Below are 21,293 nucleotides of genomic sequence, written 5' to 3' on the forward strand. Positions count from 1 at the left end.
TGAGGACACGTGGAGAAGGATTTCATTCTTGAAAAGGGATCCTAAAGTGAAACAGTGTTATTTTGTCACTTAACCATAGGAGATTCTTCTGCCCAGATTTCAAATGCATCAGGCTTATGCTGATTTCATAGAGTGTGGGAGTCCCAAAGTGAAATAAATGATGCTATTTTTTTAAAGGAGTTTGTAGGTTACAGTTGGAATTTTATTTCCTAAGAGGGCAATTTTATTGCCAAGAATGCTGAAGGAATATAATTAATCTTACTGGCTTATTTTGTCCCATTATTTTTTATATATTCATAGTAGTGACTAATGGTATGCTTTTCATATTTACTTAAACTCTTATAATAGGCTTTAATTTAGCTTTAATTCTTGAAAACATATAACGCAGATATCTTCATGGATTGTTTTGGGGTTTTAATCTGTTGTTTCTGTTAGTTTCTGCTGCTGGTCCTGTTTTTCACGGGAATGGAAGTCTGTTAATCTCACACTTTGTAGTGGATGGAACTTATGTTTCAGATCAAGTTGATGGATGGATGCCGATGCTTTTTTAAACATACTGCAGTAGAAGAATATGTACAATTAATGATTACAGTACTGTTGACAAGCGGTGGCTGTGCCATCATAACTTTATTGGTTGCTTTTGGTTGACCATAGCACATCCCCAGCTAAAGAAAGTATCCCTTCTATGCTTTAACAGAAGTTAATTTTCCAATATTTTATTTCTTATTTTCCCAGAGTTAGTTATCAAACATACAGTAAAAAAAATATTTTCTATCCCTAGCAATATTCTGTAGTCTCATGCAATACAGACCACACTGTTTACCTTTTCATTAACTTGAGTTTCGAGATATTTGAAGGAAAACATCCTGTGGCTGTTTTCATTTTCAGAATAGGTTTGTTTTCATTGACAAAAGGCAATCTGCTTTTAATTCACTGTGGAATGCTGAGTATTAGTTTTGCATAGTGGTCATGTAGTCAAGATACTTGTTTAATTGCTTCTGCTCACTGAGATTTTGTGTTCCACTGCTGTTTCCCCAATAATTTTCAGTATAAGTTAGGCATACTTTTCTGTTTAAAAAGAGTTTGCATATGTTTCAGTCAAGCACAATAAAATTGTGCCAAGTGTTTAGCAAGTGTCAGTTTACCATGAGTTCCTAGGATTTAGACGGCAGTATGGCTATATAAGCAGATCAGACTTATATAGTTACAGGGGAAGTTTGCAAGAATCACCTGCCCCATGACACAAGACTTTTTGTAAAAGTGTTACAAGAATGTTTTTATAAAAAGCAGGTGAACAGTTCTTTATGCATGTCTGCTGAAATATTTTTAATTCATTTGAATATTGCCACAGCTGTCGCCATTGTTATGATCAGATGATAAATTCCCTTGTAAAAACTGTAATAAACATTACCATGCAACTTTGACTAGGCTTTATATTGTTGGTTCTGTTTACAGCTGTTGAAAAACAGAACCTGTATTTTCTAGGTTTTCTCCAAGTCTTTGTGAACTTTCTGTACTAAGTCGTGCATTGTCTTCCACAAGTACATTTGACAAACATTAGTAAAATTAGAAAAACATGTCATAGACCTCATATTTTAAACTCATATTTGCAGCTGTGATGGCATTTTGAACTGATCCACACCGTATATATTCCTGAACTGGTATGGGAAGCTTGGTTCATCAGTGTTGTGCTCCAGGACACTGAGGTTATAAATTGGAAGCTAATCCTTACAATGCTGTTCATTACAAGCAGAAAACTGAATTGAGAACTGACAAAGGTCTTAACTCTTATCTTCAACTTGTTGCTAACATAGATTTAAGGTAATTTAGCTAGGTGAAAATAGGCGGGAGAGATAAGTTAATATGTCTTAATGTTTTTCCATTGTTAGAAAACTGTGAGTATAATCTGGGCTGTTTCTCTGGAAAAGAGGATGTCAGTCCACCTGCAAACACCTTCATCATAACTACATTTGGTTTTATTGCCTTTGCTAACAGATATTGAATAGCTTATTGTAGCATCTCATTCAGCTTTTCTTCCAGTAAGTCTTTGGTGTATAGCTCATGAGAAGAAAAATCCCTGTGTTTTAAACACTTGAGAATGACAGAATTCTTCTCCAGCATAATGGAACTCTACTACAAGCAGCAATATGTCATCTTGCCTTAAGTCAAAATACTTCCTATTTTTTCTAAAGAATTTTTTCTAAAGCCTATGTGTTTCAAAATTCAACAACTTTCTGTTTTGGGGGAGCAGGATTGAAACTGAAATGAACTTTTGTATTTTTCTTTGAGAGAAGAATAGAGTGCCAGTATACATTATTATCAGAGATTGAATTGAGTGCATGCTTCTGTCTTGCAGTAATATCAGCAAGAATTCACAGATGATAAATACCACTTGTATTTTTTGCATCCAGATGCAATCTTCACATAATCTTAGAAGCATAGTTTTCCCTTGTTTTACACCGATCTTTAATCTGTGGTCCTTGAGAAGAACACCACCTTTTCCCATTAAGTCCTGTATTTCCACCCATTGCTCAAGTACTGTTGTGTTTGAGTCATGCAGTTGCTTGTCTGCAAAGAAGATTCTGCACAGTAAATTTTGAGTATATTATGATTCTCAGCGTTTTTTGGGGCCATGCCACATCCCTCTGAGTCTCAAGATTACTGAAAAGCTTGCCACAATTTCTAAGTGTGTTGAGAAATTTTTTGTAGACCAGAAATGTAAGTCATTAGTAGCTCTTAGAAGTTTCCCCCCACCTCTCGCTGTTTAAGGTCTGATGAGCTTATTTTGGATTGCTTCAAGTACAAAAACCAACTTTGTCTTGTTTGGAATTTAGAAGGAATTCAAAGACTTAAGAAACAGGATCTCAGGCGGCTCATGCACAGCCATAAGGAGACATGCCAGGATTTGGCTGAGCAACCGGGTACACGGAGTGGGTTTGATCATTTAAATTCTAAGCTGCCTGATGAGGACAACTAGTCTTAGCATGATTTTGGAGGGTTGACATTAGTGCTGTGTGGCTTCTGGTTCGGATATTTTTAACAAATACCCAAAGACTGATACATTACAGTTAGAAGTTCTATGTTAAGTGAATTTAATATCTGTGGCTCTTTACCTATATGTCTTAAATGAGCTGGGATGAAAGAACCAACGAAAATACTAAGAGTAATGTGGAAAGGTTTTCTGTGATTTGTCAAACAAGACTTTGACTGATTCACATGTGAGGAGACCATGTTTCATCTCCCAAACTACTTCTTGAATTCACTGGATCTCTGGTGTGGGACTAAGGAAGTCCTTGGGCAAAAAGGATATGCGAAAGAGGTAGAAAGATGTTTCTGCCCAGGACAGACAGGAAGAAAAATGGCAAAGTTACAGGGCTTATTATGTATTAACTTCATTTCTTTCAAAAGTGTGTTTCAATCACATTATCAAAATAGCATTTCTCAGATTCATATCCTTTTGAAATTATGCAGGTGATAGCCTGAGATGAGTCAGTCATTCCACAGCATCTCTCTCTCTCCTCTGTAATCAAAAAAAGAGCTAGGGTAGAGTAGTCACAGTGCTAGTTTTGGTTTTGTTCTTCTTTTTAGATTTATATTGAAAACATTTTTCACACTAACAGTATGTGAAAAGCAGTTTATGAAAGGCTGCTAGTTTTGAGGCTTTAATTAACAGTGAGTAATTAATTGGAGCAGCAGGTTTCCCAGAGTTTCTTACTAGATGGATACAAGACATCATCCTTGCTGAAGAAATACACAAGACATTTTTCTACTGAATACACTTACTTACTGAGGAAATTTAGAATTTAATACTCCTAGTACTTTTGAACTGTGTGTCAGGAAAAGAAACATGTCATTTCTGAATCAAGTAGATTTTTTGATTAAACACATCTGCATCCATAAAGGAACAGTTATATCTGTATTTCCTAATTTTGAAAAATAAAAAGGTTTCTCTTTTAACTGACAATCCTAAATGTATGCTTGTGATCTTTGCCTTCATTTATTTTAAAAATGTACTTTCTAGTGGAAAAGATCTAAAAAACCTGCTCTGTATGCACTGTAGATTTAATCTGAGGAAATAACACTAAATCATAAAGAGGGTGCCTAAAAAGGGTCTTTTACATTTTAATTGAAGACTTGCTGTTAGCTTCAAAGGCTTTGGATCAGAAACAAAATAGTTGCTGTCTTTTGTTTGGGGTTTGGAGGATTTTTCCACAGCCTCCTCTCTTCTCCTTCCCCCAGCCCTCCTAAAGTATTCTACTCACGACACAAACATACTAATTAGGATAGATATTACTATTTATGTAAAACTTCTGTTTCTGTTGTTAATGCCTTTAATAGTAGATTGTGTGGATTTTTAACATTGCTTATGGAAATATTTTGTTTGCTGTACGTAAACCATAGGGAGAAGGCTACTGCATGAATCAATTTTGTGTGTAATACTCATGTGATGGTCCATAAGCTTTCTATAATTTGCTTATCTTTAATATTTTGCAATTTTGTGATTCGATTTTGGCTATGCGGGGGCAAATGGCTGGTGTTTTTGAGGAATCCATGAAAAACTTCATTCTCCTTTTTATCTAAATTCTGGTTGTTAACATTCTGATGATTCAATACCTTGCTGATTGCCTACCTGGACTTCATGGACAATCTCCCTCTCATTCCCTGCCCCCTTCTCTATAAGTATTAATTATTGGAAACATTGTTATCTTACTTCCTTTTGCTCCAGGGGGAATATATTGCCTTACAAGTGCATGGATGTTTCCATTCTCCAACAATGTGTTTATGCTGAAAATAGTAAAGCTACAATATTCAGTTTATTTACCTACACGTTAAAATGTTACCTTCCCTTCTTATTTCAGTATGAAACAATAGCTGTTAATTTGCGTATTAGATGCCAGATACACTTTTCTCTCTGTAATAGATGCATCTGTCTACATGTTATATTTTTTGGAAATGTGTTACATTGATTATGTAGTACAACTTCCTGCATCACAGACTAAAATTGTCTTGACGCTGGTGTCAGTGTTACAAACTTGAGTTCTTTTTGTCCTGAGTATTTTGACTCAGTTTGAATGGAAGTTACGCTAAATGTATGAAGCCATTGTTTCCTGAGAATTTTCCATGTCAGACACCAGATGTTAATGTTAAACAGGAATGTCTGTGGTCTTCCTAAGGCTACTGATGAAGTGAAGAATTTTGCATTCATTGATGAATATCACATTCAGGTGTAAATACTTTCTCTGTGACTGATTGTTCTTTGTTTTCTTTTCCTGAAGGTTTCTCATCTTCCAAATTCAATCACTTGAACTACAAGCTGTTTAGCATGGCTTTTATATATACCAGGCTATTATTTAGAGCCTAGAATCCATTACTATGACTGCAGCTGAAGTTTTATGTCAGTATAAAACTAAGTCTGTTGATTTTTGACAAATCTTTCTCCGGTCTTCTTCCACCTACTTTGCCATGCAATTGCCCATACTGTCTGTTTGCCCAGACTTCCAGTGGGAGAGTGCAGGGTTGTACTAGGTTCTGTCCATCTCACTCCCACCTTTGGTTAGCCATTCCTTCCCTCCACCACACTCTTCCCCTTACTGTCTCTGGAGCAATTTGTAGTTCTCTTCTCCAGAAGCCCCTTTGCATTCAGGCTAGTCTGCCATATGCACACCACTGTAGTGCCACTGTTGGAGAGCAAGGAGGTGTACTAAACCAAAGTTACATCATCTTCAACATCAGAGTAGCAATTTCAGTGAGCTCAGTTAAACTACAGCTTTGATTTTGTTCATTCTGGAAAGAATCTTCTTTTAAGTTCAGTATTGAAATAAAGTGCTAGTAACTTTGGCAGTGTTTCACAGAGGTATTGTTTATCTCTGACACAAAAGGGCTGTCTCCTTTCAAATTTCAAATTGCTAGTCCAAGAATCTTTCTACCACTCATTTGCATTCCTGTGAAGCTGTATTTCTTCATTTTGTTGCCTGGCTGAACTGTTCAAGCTTGTTAAAGTACAGTCTTGTCCCTATGCAAGGCTCAGACTCAGAAGTGATGTGATTGCCTTTGATTTGAAAATGCTCATTTCACTTATTTGGTGTGTCAGACCAGAATGTGGGCATGCACGATATTGTCAGTAAAGCTCAGAGGAAGTTGATTCACATTTTTGTAAGTGATACTTGGCTTGGATCACCATGTAATTCAAACACAATATGTTTGTGAGGGTATAACAGACAAAAAGGTGGGTGTGAAGAGCAGTGCTTTTAGAGTCAGATGTGGTAAGAGCCTGTGGTAATGATGTTGTGATGTATGGTGCTGCATATGCACGTGGCTGTGCTTCCTCAGGCCCAGAAAGTTTTATGTTACAGCACTCGGGAAAGACAAGTAGCTGACAACTTTCATTCCTATTTTAAATGAGTACTTGGGTCATGCGTCATCAATATCTAACTGGATATGAGCCATCAGGGGAATAATAGAGGAAAACATTAGAAGTAGTTTTGTTTCTATTCTTTCCTTGAAGAAAATACAGGAAAAATGGCATAACAAGATGTTCTCAAGATACTATGGTTGGTTTGGCAGCTTTTTGGTTTGGTTTGTTTTTTGTTGTTTTGTTGGGTTTTTTTTTTAATAAAGGAAATGTCCACAATCTCATTCTCCAGAATATTGTTGAGACTTGTATACAATGCTTATGAGGCAGAAAATCAATGCCTGGATGAGTGTGTGGTATAAAAATGAGACTTTTAGGTATGTGTACTACCTTTGGGGCCAGGAAAAGCTGGTCATGAAGGATGACCTGCAGCATAATCAAAATTGCACCGGGCTTTTGGCACTGAAAATTTTAAAGGACATGAAGGAATATTTAAAAGCATGGGCAAGCTTATATGCATGGAGGAACATGAAATTAACAATTAACAATTAACATGAAATTAAAAATTAGCAATGACATGACCTGCAGGGGGCATGTGGCTACTTTTCAGGTCTCTTACAGGTCAAGGACAGGACAGCTTGATCCAATAAGTACTGAAGGTAAATCAGACTGGCTATAGTGACAGTTGATTGACAATTCCCCTACTAAGCTATAGGGAAAGAGTGTAAATTATGAGTGCTTTTATATTAACCCTTGCACACATATTGCACACTTCCTTATTAACCCTGAAAACAATAATGGAGAGAAACTAGAATTCCGTGCATGTTATCGTCATCACAGATAGTATAGATATCCCCCTTCCAATAGGTCTGCAAGATAATTAATGCAATTTACCATCTTTACAGGGATAATGGGGTGTGATGGACCTGCATGAGAGTGGTACTTTTCTGTGAAGCACTGCAGTTTATTTCTAACAGCTCAAATGTGCTGCCAGAAAAAAAAAGCACTAAGTGCTTTGAATGGAACTTCCAATGGACATAAAGGCTTGCTACCAGTAAGGTGCTACAGGCTCCAATGAGAATGGTAATGATGAACAGAAAACATTTAATGATACTGAAGAAGCTACAAATTTAGGACAGATAATAAGAGTATTTCCAGTTATTCATTATTCTTTAAGGTACTAAAGACAGAATCTTTGAATTGTATCTTTTATGTATCCATAGAGAAAGTAATCAGTTTGTAAAGTTGATCCACATGAAGAGACAGGGAGATGGATGGATATGTGCAATCAAATGGCAAAGCGAAATGTTTCCTCTGCCTTGTCATCAATCTGTAAATCCTGTGAGAATTTATACTCACTGAGCAATTTTGACCAAGGTTCCTGTGGCTGGTTTTAAGAGCATTAACTTCCAGCAGAAGGGCTTTTTTGTGTGTGTGTATGTAAAAAATAAAGAGCAGTGTACCCTGGAGGGAAAATGGCCATCATTTATTACCTCTTGATCTTGTTTTGAGAAGCACAATACAATTGGCACTCTATGATGATGTGCCAAGTGAATACACTCCTATATAGAAGAAAAAGTTCAGCAAGAGAGAACATAAGGTAGAATTTACATGAGTTTAAACATTATTTTGGTTGCTTGCTTAGAGACCTTTTAAATGTTGAGTTGTCTTTAATGTTGTATAAACAAGTGTGATTACTTATGTTAAAAACTAACAGTTCCTTGTGCACTATTAACTGGAAAAGCTCTTTCTGTATATTTGCTTTGTGGTGTGACTCAGAATTGCATTGCAAAATCAGAAAAAAAATCTGACATTCCTGATATTTCTAAAAATGAAAAACAGCTGCTGCTGTCTTATGCTCCTTTTATTTTTACAAATGAAACTCTGTCAGTTTTTCATTATATATCGTGTAAAAATAAAGTACAATATCATTCTGATTTCTTCCAATGTCTCCTATCCAGATAAGTTTTTTAAGTGCCCAACTCAGTACTAAGAAATTGACATTTATAAAAACAAAAAAACCAAAAAAACAAACAAACAAAAAAACAAAAAAAGAAAGAAAAAGATGTTGTGGGCTCTTTCAGCTCATTATGTCTATTGTTAACCCTAGAAAACCCTTTCCTTCTAGGACAACTAGAAGAAAAGTGCTAGAGCCACCATTGCTTGAACTTTTAAAAACTTAACTGTTGAGAGAGAAAAATTAGATGTTCCTGAATTATTGGAATTCTGGTTTTAAAAAATTCTCATCTATTGGGATACCAATGAGTGTAGCTGCTAAGACCATATACATGAAAAGGTTATAGCTTGGTAAAACAACAGCATAAGTTTACAGAACACTGCACCTCTCTGGCAATATTGGTAGGACAAAGTATGGGAAACAGGAGGTAACTAGTGACTATTGGAAGTATAACAACATTAAATTTCAAGTGGTGATATTCTAGGTTTTGTTTTAATTTGGAATTCAAATAACTGTGAAATGATTGGAGTGGTTCAGTGGTTACACATTAGGAAAACTCTGCGTGCCAGAGTTAAGTAATAATAATGTAATGGCCTAGAAGATGCCCAAGAGCCTATAAGCATAAAGGTTCTGTGTGCCATATAGTGAAATACCTGCAATAAAATCTGAACACCCAGGATTTCCATCTAATTTACATCCATTCTCTGCTGATGTGCTCAAGTAGTACCAGGGCTTATATTTATATTTATATATGACGTATGTTTATCATTAGAGTAAGTTTCGAATGCATTGTCAATAGACTTAATGATGGAAAATCTACATTTTGGTGCCAAAGAACTGGTATGTTTATCTCTGATGTTTTAATAGTTTTTCAGTGAACTGAATTTGTATTTCCATTGTCTTTTTCAGAAAAAGTCTGAAAGACATATATATATTAAAAAAAAAATCTGTTTTTAATCCTGCACACAAATTGCAATGTGGTATGCCAAGAAATGCTGTTTTGTTTTGAGTAGCATATTATAACATGGCCTAACCCTGGTTAGTCTGTGCAGTGCTTGTGAAGTCTTTTAAGTCATCTGTGCCTCTAAATCCCTGGCTCTCGTATTTAGTTCTTTCAACAATGCTTTGAACAGAAATACATCTCTCCTGAGAGTTTTATCTGAAGACATTAACCTGACAATGCTTTGGTTGTATATAGGTGTGTTCCCTGGTGGTAGTGCTTGTAAATGTACAGGTCTGAACAAGACAGGGTTTGTCCACAGGGATCATTTTTTTTCCATTATATTATAAATTATCTGAAATATACCTGATTGAATTAGAGCTTGTTTGTCAAATGCTAGCTAGTTTTGAAGCATTGCATCTGTTTTGACTTTGAAGAACTCAACTACATTTACTTTCTCTGCTATAATTTCATATTGTGCTTTATGACAATATGAAATAAAGCTTTATAAAGCTTTATAAAGCTTTTTTATTGTGCTTTATTGTGCTTTTCATTATGGTGCAGTATCAGGCTTTGTATGACAAGTTACAGTTTGAGTTTGAAATGTTGTAAGGATGTCTCAAGATTACATCCCTGATAGTTGGATACAGAGTTTTGTTAGCATATTGACATCATAGGGAGAGTGGTGGATATCTCAGTTCTGAAATTTCTTTGGTTCATCCATGACAGAATATTTTGAACTTTATGGCTCAATATAATAGCTTTAATAATACAGAGCTCATCCCTGTATCACATGAATTTATTTGCTACCATGAGCTCCCCTCAATCTTTGGACAAGCCTATGGGGCACACCTCTGGGATAACAGTGTAAAAGGAATGAGGGGGAATGCAAAGGAGCAATTGCAGCCAGGGAAGAGAGGATTGAGAATATGTGGGAGAAAGAGCCCTGGAGATGGTGGGGAGGAGGTGCTTCAGGCAGTGGAGCCGAGGAGGGAGTGGCAGAGACTGTGTGATGAACGGACCCACAGCCCTCATTCCCTATCTCCCTGTGCCACTGGGGTGGAGGAGGCAGAGAGCATGGCAAGTGAAGTTGAACCTGGTGTTGTGGTTTGACGCTGGCCAAGTGCCAGGCACCCACAAAAGCTGCTCACTTGCTCTCCCCTGCCACAGCTGGGCAGAGGAGAGAAAATTTAACTAAGGGTTCATGCAGTGAGATGAGGACCAGGAAAAAACACTCCAAGAGCAAAACAGGCTCCACTTAGAGTTAAAAAGTGAATATATTACTAACAAAATCAGAGGATAGTGAGAAGTAAAAATAAGCCCTTCAAGAACATTTTCTCTTTTTTCCCCAGCCTTTCTCTCCTTCCCACCAGCAGCACAAGGAGACAGGGCATGGGGGTTTTGGTTAGTTCATCACCAGAGGTTTTCTTACTCTGTTCAGGGAGAGAAGTTGTTCCCCTTTGAGACCGTGGGGTCCCTCCCACGGGAGACAGTTCTCCATGAACCTTTCCAACGTGGGTCCAATCTCACAAGCAGCAGTCCTCCCAGAACTGTGGCAATGTGAGTTCCTCCCCCAGGCAGACAGTCCTCCCAAAACTGCTGTGGCATGGGTCACTCACCCACGGGGTGCAGTCCTCCAAGGCCAGGCTGCTTCAGCCTGGAAGCAGAGCCTCCTCTCTCCACCAAGTCTCCCACTGCACCACAGCCTCCTCCAGGCATCCACCTGCTCTGGTGTGAGCAGCTCCCCACGGGCTGTGGGTGAATCTCTGCGTCCCCATCGACCCCATGGGCTGCAGGGGCACAGCTGCTTCACCATGCTCCTCACCATGGCCTGCGGAGTAGTCTCAGCTCCAGCGCCTGGAGCATCTCCTCCCCCTCTTTCTCCACTGACCTTGGTGTCTCCATGTTGTTACTTCCCATATTTTCACCTCCTCCTCTTCTCTGACTGGAATTAAAACTGCACCTCCACCTTTGTTTTGATTTCCTCTTAAATATGTTATCACAGACATGTTACCTTGATCTCCAATTGGCCCAGGCTTGGCCAGCAGCACATCCATCTTCAGAGCCACCATGGATTGGCTCTGCTAGACATGTTGAAAGCTGCTAGCAGCTTCTCACAGAAGCCACCTCTGTGGCACCTCCACTACTAAAAACCAGGCTGTGCAAAACCTGGAAGAAGGGAAGGGTGGAGGAAAGGTGTTTTAAGATTTGTTTCTTAGTTCTCATAACCCTATTCTTATTTGATTAGCAATAAATTATATTACTACTTCCCCAAGTTGAGTCTGTTTTGCCTATTGTGGTAATTGGTTAGTGATCTCTCCCTGTCCTTATCTTGACCCTTGAATCTTCCACTGTATTTTCTTTCCTTTGTTCTGCTGAGGAGAGGGGAGTGATAAAGCAGCTTCACTGGGCACCTGGCATCCAGCCAAGGTCAATCCACCACAACTTTCAAGATAAATAAAGTAAATATCCAAATATTTTCATGGTTAAATTACCATGATAACAGAAAACAATGTAAATTAATTTAAACTGGGGCAGGCATTGAAAAGAATAATGAACAAGTTTACTTGTGTATCTTGATGTTTTGTAAGAGATAGTTCCGTTTTAATTCTGTAGTTCTGTCACAGAACATTGTCTTGATGAGTTTTTGCAAAGGTTTAGCTGTGTTAAGACATAATTTTAGCTTCAAATGGAAATTTTTCATCAGCCTATTTTTAAAATTGTGTATCATACAATTAAAAAAAATTCTGCTAAAACTTGAACAATTTCCTGAGATCCATGAAGAATTTATTTCTGTAAGAACTTCTCACCTGTCATGTTACTTAGCTTTTAAAACTGCTACTCCATAGCACCTGTACGATCATTTTGGTGTTATGTTGAGAACTGTTAAAGCTTGAGCGAAAACAAAGTAATAGATTATTGTGAATCTGACAAGGTTTGGCAGATTATGAGTAAATAAATTCGTCATCCCATTACTAACGTAAGGCACAGTCAACAACCAACCTCTTGCTGTTAGCAGCTGAGAGACAGCAGTGCTGCTGTGAGTGATACCATTAACCAGTTGCCTCCCATACCAAAATCTTCACCATGTCTGATGGCCACAAATCAAATGCTTGTATGTCTTACAGATATAAAGCAAGAGGGAGAACTAGCTGCATTTCACAGTCAGAAAGTAACTTTTCTCAAGTATCTTGTTCCAAAATAATATGAGGTCATGGTCAGGACTTGGGTGGCAGCCATGATTTGGCACCTTCAACCACCCTCACATTAATCACATCTGCTGTTGTGAAGGACAGCTGTAACTAATTAGAGTTTTGTAAAGAGTGTGTGGATTAACAGGTTTTCTAGTTGTTTGTTAGGTTTTTGCTGTTTTTCAATAGAGAGCTCTTCTCCTAAGCTGCTGTAAAGGGTACTGCAATGACGTCTTGTTTTGGCCCAGAATTGGGTAGGTGGTTTGTTTGGGGATTTTTTTGGTGCTTACTCTAGTTAGTATTGTCTCTGCTTTTTTTTTTTTTTTTTTTTCCTTAAAATCAGGGTTTTGTTAATATTTGACATTAAGCTGCACTTCTAGATAGTTTATAAACTAGCATGACATTCTCCAGGGTTGGTTTCTGTGTCATGGTTTTTGCCATGTACTGCATGCTTGTCAGTGGAGTTTCTCAGTGGCTCCATTCAAATGTCATTATTTTAAATAACTGACTAATGACAGATGCAGAGGCACCAAGCTTTACCAATTTGGTAGCACTCTCACCCAGGTGAAATTGTAGTTGTTGTCCTTATAGTAGTCTTGTTTCTGATGAGACCTGTAACAAGGCAATTCCCTTTTGTGCAAAAGTCAGTTGAAGAATCTTTCCTGTTACCGATTATAACTTTAGCAGAGAGGGTACAGACAAAAGTAGTCTTGGCACAGAAAGATTAATCAGAATAAAGCAATGGTCAAGTCTCCATTTCATGTTCTTGAATTAGTCACAGGTTTCTGCCCTTTAATTCAACCAGAAGCTCTGCTGTCTTAAGCATACTATCAATGCATACCATTCAGCTCCTGCAATCCCATCTCCCTCGAGACCATGAGATACTCAGTTTCTCATTCTCACATTACCTGCATTGTATGACGCAGGTTCTACCCACACAGCTTTTGCCTGATATTTACATCACACTGCTCTTTCCTTTTTACCCAGTGGTGTCAGGTCTCAGAGCCATTTCATACTTCTGACTCCTATTCCTGCACATCTCAAAAGCTGAATTGTGAATCTGCTTTTATCTTTGCAAGTTTGTAATGTCCATTCTCTTCTCAGTCATTGCCACTTTTTGCCAAGTTTGTCTCTGTCATGTGGGGTTTACATGTGTGTTTGATAATAGATATTTTAAATATTATTTGCAGAAATAATGCATTATTTACCAAGATAGAATATTTGAGAAGACTGATTTCAGGGGATTCTGTATTTAGCTCTCACAATTTAACCCCAGCCAACACCAAGCCCCAGGCAGCTGCTTGCTCCTGCATCAGCAGGATCAGGGAGAGAACTGGAAGGATAAAAGCCAGAAAACCCTTGGTTTGAGATGAGTTTAATAGGGAAAGCAAAGCAAAACAAAGAATTTATTCACTGCTTCCCAAGGGCAGGCAGGTGTTCAGGCATCTCCAGCAGAGCAGGGCCCCATCAGATGTGACAGTGATTTGGGAAGACAAATGCCATGACTCCAAACATCTCCCCTTTCCTCCTTCTTCCCCCCAGCTTTATGTGCTGACCATGATACAATATGGTCTGGAATGTCCCTTTGGTCAGATGGAGTCATCTGTCCCAGCTGTGTCTCCTCCCAACGTCCTGTGCACTCCCAGCTTCCTCACCAGCATGGAAGTACAGAAGCAGAAAAGGCCTTGGCTCTGTGCAAGCCCTGGTCAGCAATAACAAAAACATCTCTCTATTATCAACCCTGTGTTCAGCCCAAATGCAAAACACAGCCCTTTACTAGCCACTGTGAAGAGAATTAGCTCTACCCCAGCCTCAGCCAGCACAGTAACTTAAAATTTTTCACTGCATAGTGTGACTATACACTGTTCTGTTGTTTTGTTCACTTTGCAGTGCCTCAGTTGCGCACTGAAGGGAGGAGAATGTTACTGTAGAAAGTACTAATACATTCTTGCATTAAAAAAGGTAGTGCATAATAATACAAGAAATAGCAGGATTATGTCAAAATTAAGGTGTACCATTCTAGTATCTAATTAAACATCCAGAGGACCGGAAGAGAAGGGGAAAGGGTATTCTTGCTTGTAAACTCAGTGGACATCTCTTTGTTAAGTTTTATTTTTTGTATTGTCTGAATTTCTGTGAGGTTTTATATACTGGAAAATACTTGAGGAAAAATAAATTGAGCATGGGCTGTGCCAAAAAAACATACAAAAACAAACACAAAAAACCCATTCACAGAAAAACGAGATATTTTAGAGAATGTGAATGTTATATTGTATGTTTGTTAGCTGCTGTCTATCAGTGTGAATAGTGTTTGTGAAGTATTTTCCTGTAAGGAAAAAGATGTGGTTATTCCATATGGATTGGCCTATATATGCTTAAAGTCTTTCTATAAATATTTGAATTAAAGGACACCAGATGTTGCACAGAAGCTGCTGCTGGTTTCTGAACTTCATGGTATATTCTTTCAAAACCCACAGGAAGTAGCTGAGGGAAAAAGTGTATTAATTAAGTTCAGAAATAGATTTTCCAGCTATAGAAAAATCTCCAAAGAAAATAGCATATGATCTTCAGAAATGTGAGCTTTCTGTCCCAAGAATCTGGTGGCAGCATGCAGCACTGTCACATGGGGATCAAAATTCAGATTTCAAGTTCTCAAAGCTAGCCTAGTCTGAAAATAAGCCAGTCTGAGGCCCTTGGAAGTGGACCCATCTTTTGACCTGTCCCCTCTGGCCAGCGTTTATAGTGCTGCAGACAGTCTTCAGGGAAAACATTTTTCCAGTTTTTCTGACCTAAAGAAATAATGTTGTAGTAGCAGAAAATTGAGGGGAAAGTACTAGAATTCCCAGATGCTCTACACTTCAGACATGAAATATGGCTGGACATAGAGTATATTTTATAAGCTCTAAAACTATGGCAAAAGAATTACAAAATGGGATTTGCTTTGCACTGGTTGAGGAAGATTTATGGTTTGCAAACCAATTAAATGTTTCTGCATTTAGAGGTACTGACTGCTGTGTTTGTAGTGCCTTCTTTTGTTCTGTTTCCTTTAGAGCAAAGCACTGAGAGTGACTCGTGCAGTAGCAGTTGGTGGGAAATGTCCCATCTCTAACTGTTTATAGTCATGTGGTTCTGCTGGAGGAAAATGGACATGCAAATAAGTAACATTCACCACTGAGCACTCTTATGTGGATCACTTCAGCTGCTTTAAACATGAATTGCTGATGTGTTGGGTGGTTTGACCCCAGCCAGGAGCTAAGCACCCCGCAGCTACTCACTCACCCCACCTCCGCAGGATGTAGAGAGCATCCCAAGAGCAGAAGTCAGAAAAACTTCTATCTTGAGATAAAGACAGTTCAATGAGTGAATCAAAGCTGTGTGTGCAAGGAAAGGAGAACAAGGAATTTATTCACTACATCCTATCAGCAGGCAGATGTGTAGCCACATCCCAGAGAGCAGGGCTTCGCTTCACATTATTACTTTGGAAGATAAATGTCATAACCACAAACATCCCCCCATACCTTTCCCTCACCTGAAGCTTTTATTGCTAAGCATGACTTCAAAAGGACTCAGTGTCTTTTTGATCCCTGTGGATCAGCTGCACCAGGTGTGCTTCTTGCCAGTTGTAGGGGCAGAGCGAGAAGTAGAGAAGACCTTGGTGCTGTGCAAGCACTGCTCAGCAGTAACTAAAACATTGGTGTGTTACCAGCTCTAAAATGTTTTAGTCACAAATCCAAAACATAGAACCATCTTGTCTGCTGTGGAGCATGTTAGCTCCATCCCAGGGTAGAGCCAGTACCACTTCTACTCTCTATTCTCTGCCAGGTAATCATCTGCTGTGGTGATTGCTCAGGGCCAGAGAGGCAGCATGCTCTGCTGAGTTGATGGCACCAAAATCAGCTGGGTCACAGGGTGCCTACCTGGTTCTTTACAATTATCATAATCTCTTGGTTCTGGTGGCTTCTGCTGTCATACTTCCTGTAGCACAAAGCTCAAATCACAGATGGAAACAATTTGAATGTTTATGTATTGCAGTACAACTAGAAGGAAGAGAAAAAGGTATGTCTTTTCCGCTGTCTCCCAGAGAATTTCACAGCAGGCTTTAAGAAATCTTCCTGATAGATTTGTGTTTTATAAATGTGTTACACCTACTTTTCATCCTTTCAAAAAAAAAGAAGAAAAGGAAGGAAGAAAGAGAGAAACAAACAACCACAAATACAAAACCCAGAAAACAAAGCTTTCTTTCGAAAAGTCTTAGATACTTTTCATTTTGTTCTTAAAGCAGAATGATGACAACAACCTGAAGATGAGAGCTTTAACAATGTGTCATACCTGTGATTTCCAATATATAAAAGAGGAGGTCAGAATGGAAGCAATTCCTTCTTTTCTCTTTTTTTTTCTTCAAATTAAAGCAAGAAAAACATGTTTATTCTTTGAATGAGTTTTCACAGTTCTAGTATTCCACCTCATCAAATTCAAAGGTATTTGTCGTTATGGTCCAGGTAAACCTGGCTTTTTCAATCACATTTTATGTATATTCCTTCAATACCTGCTGTGTTGTTTTGCCAGCTTTTATGGGACTAATTCTGTACTTCTTGCAAACCGTTGCATTCCTTCAAACAGAATGCCTTCCACCAATATGATGTTCTTTATTCAGTGGGTTCATGAATTTTCCTTACTCTTGTGCAAAATAGTAAAAGTTAAATCAGTGAACGGTGTGTCTGGTATGCTTTAAAAAAACATAAATCATGCTATTTCTGTTTAGTACCTGGGAAATATCATATGTTGTACATCTGCTACAGTACTGTGTAGGCCGTCAGATTTTTCTTCATTTAGAATGACAATAATGCATGAAAAATAAAACACTGTTATAGTGTAATTTGCTTTTCCTCTTGTCCAGTTCATGGTGCAGAATCACATTAGGATGCATTGTAGTATAACTGACACAGACCTGTGTAAGTTGACTGTTCTATTGACTTCATGCCTTTGAATTTTTCTTGTGAAGCCAAATTGTACTGCAGCTGAGCGAGCCATGGCAAGACTTGCAACACACCCCACCTTGAAGCCCAGATTTGTTGAACTTAAAGGTATGGAATATTTTATTGAATTCTCTATTACATATGTAGCTTACTGGTGTGTTACCTTGTTCATGTATATTTCTGACATGAACAAAAGTGGAAAACCCACAAAAACTAAAAGCTTCTGTAATTAGCCTAACTAGCTGCAGTGAACCAAGTGCCACAGACTTGAAACCATTTGTGTTTGTTGAAATGGGCTTATATGTGACGGTATGAAATGTGACATTTATTTAATGTAGGGTGTTGTACAAACAGAGCTTATAATGGGAATTCTAAAAATCAGTTAGATGCAATGGAATATTTCTAAATTAAATAGGAACATAAAAGGATCATTATAACTGGGTTTTCAAAGGCAACTAAGAGGCTTTACAAATTACTTTATTAATCTTCCCTGAAAACTGTCCCCAGAACACTTAGGAATCTTTCCTGGTTATTTAGGTTTTCTCTTGTTCTCTTGGAAGTGGAATTTTCCACCTAAAATTGATGTTAAAAACGGTCAAGTCCTAGTAGTAATGTTACAAAGTTACTTCATTAATAACAGAGCATATCAAATACCCATTTAATTATATATGAGCCATTTTATATTAGTTTGCAATTTTGCACACAAAGTAGTGCCCTAACTGAACGTGATTATCAGCTGCAGATTATTTTCTGAAAGAGAAGTTCACAGTTCGACCCAAATTTCATGGGGTATTTAATTGATAATAAATTCAAGGTTTTTTCCTCATTTTTGTTTATACTGTGCTCTAAGGTATCTCTTGCCCCATGTGTTCAGTAAATGGTTGATAAAGACATTCAAAATATGTTTACTCAATCAAACATGTACAACTCCCAAAAATGTTTTATTATAGGAAAATAACTTAGGTAAATTCATGTGTAGCTGCAACACAATATTTTTCTGCCCCTTGTGCAGCTGCTGTTAAAGCTTTTAAGGATGCAAGAAAGAACCCAGACAAAGCCACTCCTGTGAAGGAGGACAAGTCAGAAGAACAGCTTGAACCAGCACAACATTCCAACAACTTGCATGACCAAGCTCCTAAGCTAGCTCAAAAGCAGCAAGGATGTGAACGCAAAACAAAACCAAGCATGAAAATAGAAACTGACAAGGTGGTTGAACAACTGTGTGAGAGTGAATCTGAGCAGAAAACTGTGGAAATGGAGAGGGAATATGCTCCAGAAGAATCGTCATTTCAGGCAGTAGAAATTCAAGCAGTGACTCAAAACAAAATGGGAAAGAAAGTTGACTATCAAAAAAGAAAAGAAAATATGAGTATGAACAAATTAAATGCAATTAAAGAAATAATGGATGATAGTGACCAAGAGCATCCCAATGAAAAGGAATACTTTGATGACAGTACTGAAGAGAGGTTTTATAACGAATCGACAGATTCTGACAGTGACAGCAATGATGATTTCTTTATTGGCAAAGTGAAAAAAAAGAAAAAAGTAGCAGCAGCTACTAATGTTTCTTCAACAAAAGAAAAGGGTAGTCTTCAGAAAAACATGGTGAAGACAGAAAAGAACCCAGTGCCTGGGGCACAAGATTTGGTCATGGAAGAAAGAAAGCCACTTGGAAAAGGAAGCAAGCTGGAATCAGTGTTCTGCAGTTCTTTGTCTACCTCCAGTCAGAAATCTCAAAACAGAAAAAGGTAAACCTTTTCCCCATTTTATATTCTCCATTCCCTTCCTCCTTCACAGTAATGGAAATGGTTGGGACTTTAGTAGCCCTTACAAAACGAAGAGTTTCAGGCCATTAAACCTTAGAACATTTTCACAGAAACTATTCGCTAGTCTTCTCAAGATTTCTTGATAATACATATTTTTTCAGGTTAGAACTGACATACACATAGGCTTCCTACCTAGACCTACACCCAAATTCTGTCACTTCTGAATACTTTTCTTTCTACTTCTTTATTAACACGGGTGGAACAGTATTTAAGAGGGTTGCATGATATGTTTGAATAGTTATTGCATGAGTGTTTTGGTGATGATTATTCTTTATTCACAGGTGTTTGTAATCTTAAAAGTTTCTTGAAAAATCTTAACTTTTCTTTTTATTTTTAGAAATACTAAAGACCAGCCTCTCAAAAAAGAAAAAACAGGTATGTATTGCTCAACCTAGTAAAATTACAAGAGAAGAAACATTTTGAAATTTTGTTGCCTTTGCAGCCTGTTCATGATGGGCTGTACTTTGTTTCTTTTTTATTTTGTGGCACATATTTCACCATTATTGTTAAAATGGTCAAAACTTTGAGCTTTCATTTTAATCTGTGGATATGTCTGCTGCTATCTATTTTTTCGTGTTACAAATAGTTAACATAAGGTTTACCCAGGAGAGTGATTTCCTGTCTGTCAAGCAATTACATGTGCACAGGTAAAGGTACCAGATTGTTATGTGTAACTAGTACCTTATCTCATAAGTAATTTCTTCGATAGCTCCTCAATATAGAATACTTTACTCCATTTATTGTGTGTGGTACCATTTTGGAATTCATTGGATCAAGGTTATAATTTCAGTCATATTGAGTTATATTGTGTAACACTCATTGGTTAATTGGGAAGAAAAAAGTTTAGATTGTGCTGAATATTTTTCTAAACAAATTTTGAGTATAGTCAGTATTAATAAATCTTAACTATCTTTAGTCTACTGAGTGGCAATTTACTGGGATGCAAGATGAAGATATCCTGCTATGAATATTCAGATGACTGTGTTCCCCATGGCTCATTATGAAATTTTTGAAAATTTTTACAATCCCAAGGTACTCTGCATACTTTTTTGAAGGTTCATGATGTAGTTAATATTTTGTTTTATATTTGTTTTACATCCATACAGGTTTTCTTAAAAATGAAACAAAGCTCAAGAAGAAACCATTTGCAAAAGCTTCAGGGGATATTAAATGCAACAATAAGAAACCATGTTTGGAGCAGCCTCTTCATCCTTCATGGGAAGCAAGCAGGAGACGCAGAGAGCAAGTGTCTCAAATTACAGCATTCCAGGGGAAAAAGATTAAATTTGATGACTAGGCTATATGTAAATGGAGGTTTGAAAAAGAGGGGGTTTTGCAACTGCTATTTGAACACCTTCATTGTACTGTCCATATCCTTTGCAACCTTAAAATTGCAACTGCTATTGTTTACCATCTTAGAAGAATCACGATTCATTCTGTGTGCTGTCAGTGGATTAATGTAATGGCCGTATGGTGTTGATTCATACGTCCCATTATGTAATGCCCCCATTCATGAAATACACCCTGATGTGATTGAAGGGTTTTTAGGAACATAATTTGTGCCCTGTAGGAATAGTACAGATTTTTGAAGGGGGTCTTGCGAGGTTATTTTTTTTTTGTTTGTTTGTTTTTGTATGTGGACAAATGTACTTTATATGAGAATTTGGTTGTCAAAAGATAGGTTCTATATTGTCCAGTACATCACCACTGAGACAAAACAAAGGATTCTTAAACTTGAAGAGACTTCATAAATTTGTCAACATGTCAGCTAGCTGGAAAACCCAATCACTTGTAAGCATAATATGAAAATTTCTGTAAAGAATAAAATATTGTGCTTTTAAACTGTGATCCCTGTGCTCTGATTATACTGCCAATTTGAAGAACTGAAAGGGTGTCTTTAATATTTGGTTCTGGTAGATATGTCTGGATTCTTCAACTTGTGTGTCTTGCACTTTCTGGATGAATGAAAACTTCAAAAAACTTTGTACATTAAGAAACATTTGACTTTCAAGTGCCAGTCTAACATAGGGAGTTAATTTGATTGGGATATA

The 21,293-nt window shown here is 37.6% G+C and overlaps 1 protein-coding gene across 1 annotated transcript in view; it reads left to right on the forward strand.

The window, feature by feature from the left end:
• The window catches only part of SRFBP1 (serum response factor binding protein 1), a 67,309-nt gene extending 46,219 nt beyond the window's left edge, over window positions 1-21,090 (forward strand). The window contains exons 5-8 of the mRNA XM_085043421.1: window positions 17,443-17,524; window positions 18,429-19,164; window positions 19,580-19,617; window positions 20,349-21,090. Coding sequence (XP_084899547.1) covers window positions 17,443-17,524; window positions 18,429-19,164; window positions 19,580-19,617; window positions 20,349-20,539 — 1,047 coding nt within the window. The 3' untranslated portion in view covers window positions 20,540-21,090. The remainder of the gene's footprint in view (window positions 1-17,442; window positions 17,525-18,428; window positions 19,165-19,579; window positions 19,618-20,348) is intronic.
• Window positions 21,091-21,293: the final 203 nt, after the last annotated feature.

Source organism: Lichenostomus cassidix, chromosome Z (assembly GCF_008360975.1).
Source record: "Lichenostomus cassidix isolate B80296 chromosome Z, HeHo_3.0, whole genome shotgun sequence".
NCBI classification, from domain to species: Eukaryota; Metazoa; Chordata; class Aves; order Passeriformes; family Meliphagidae; genus Lichenostomus; species Lichenostomus cassidix.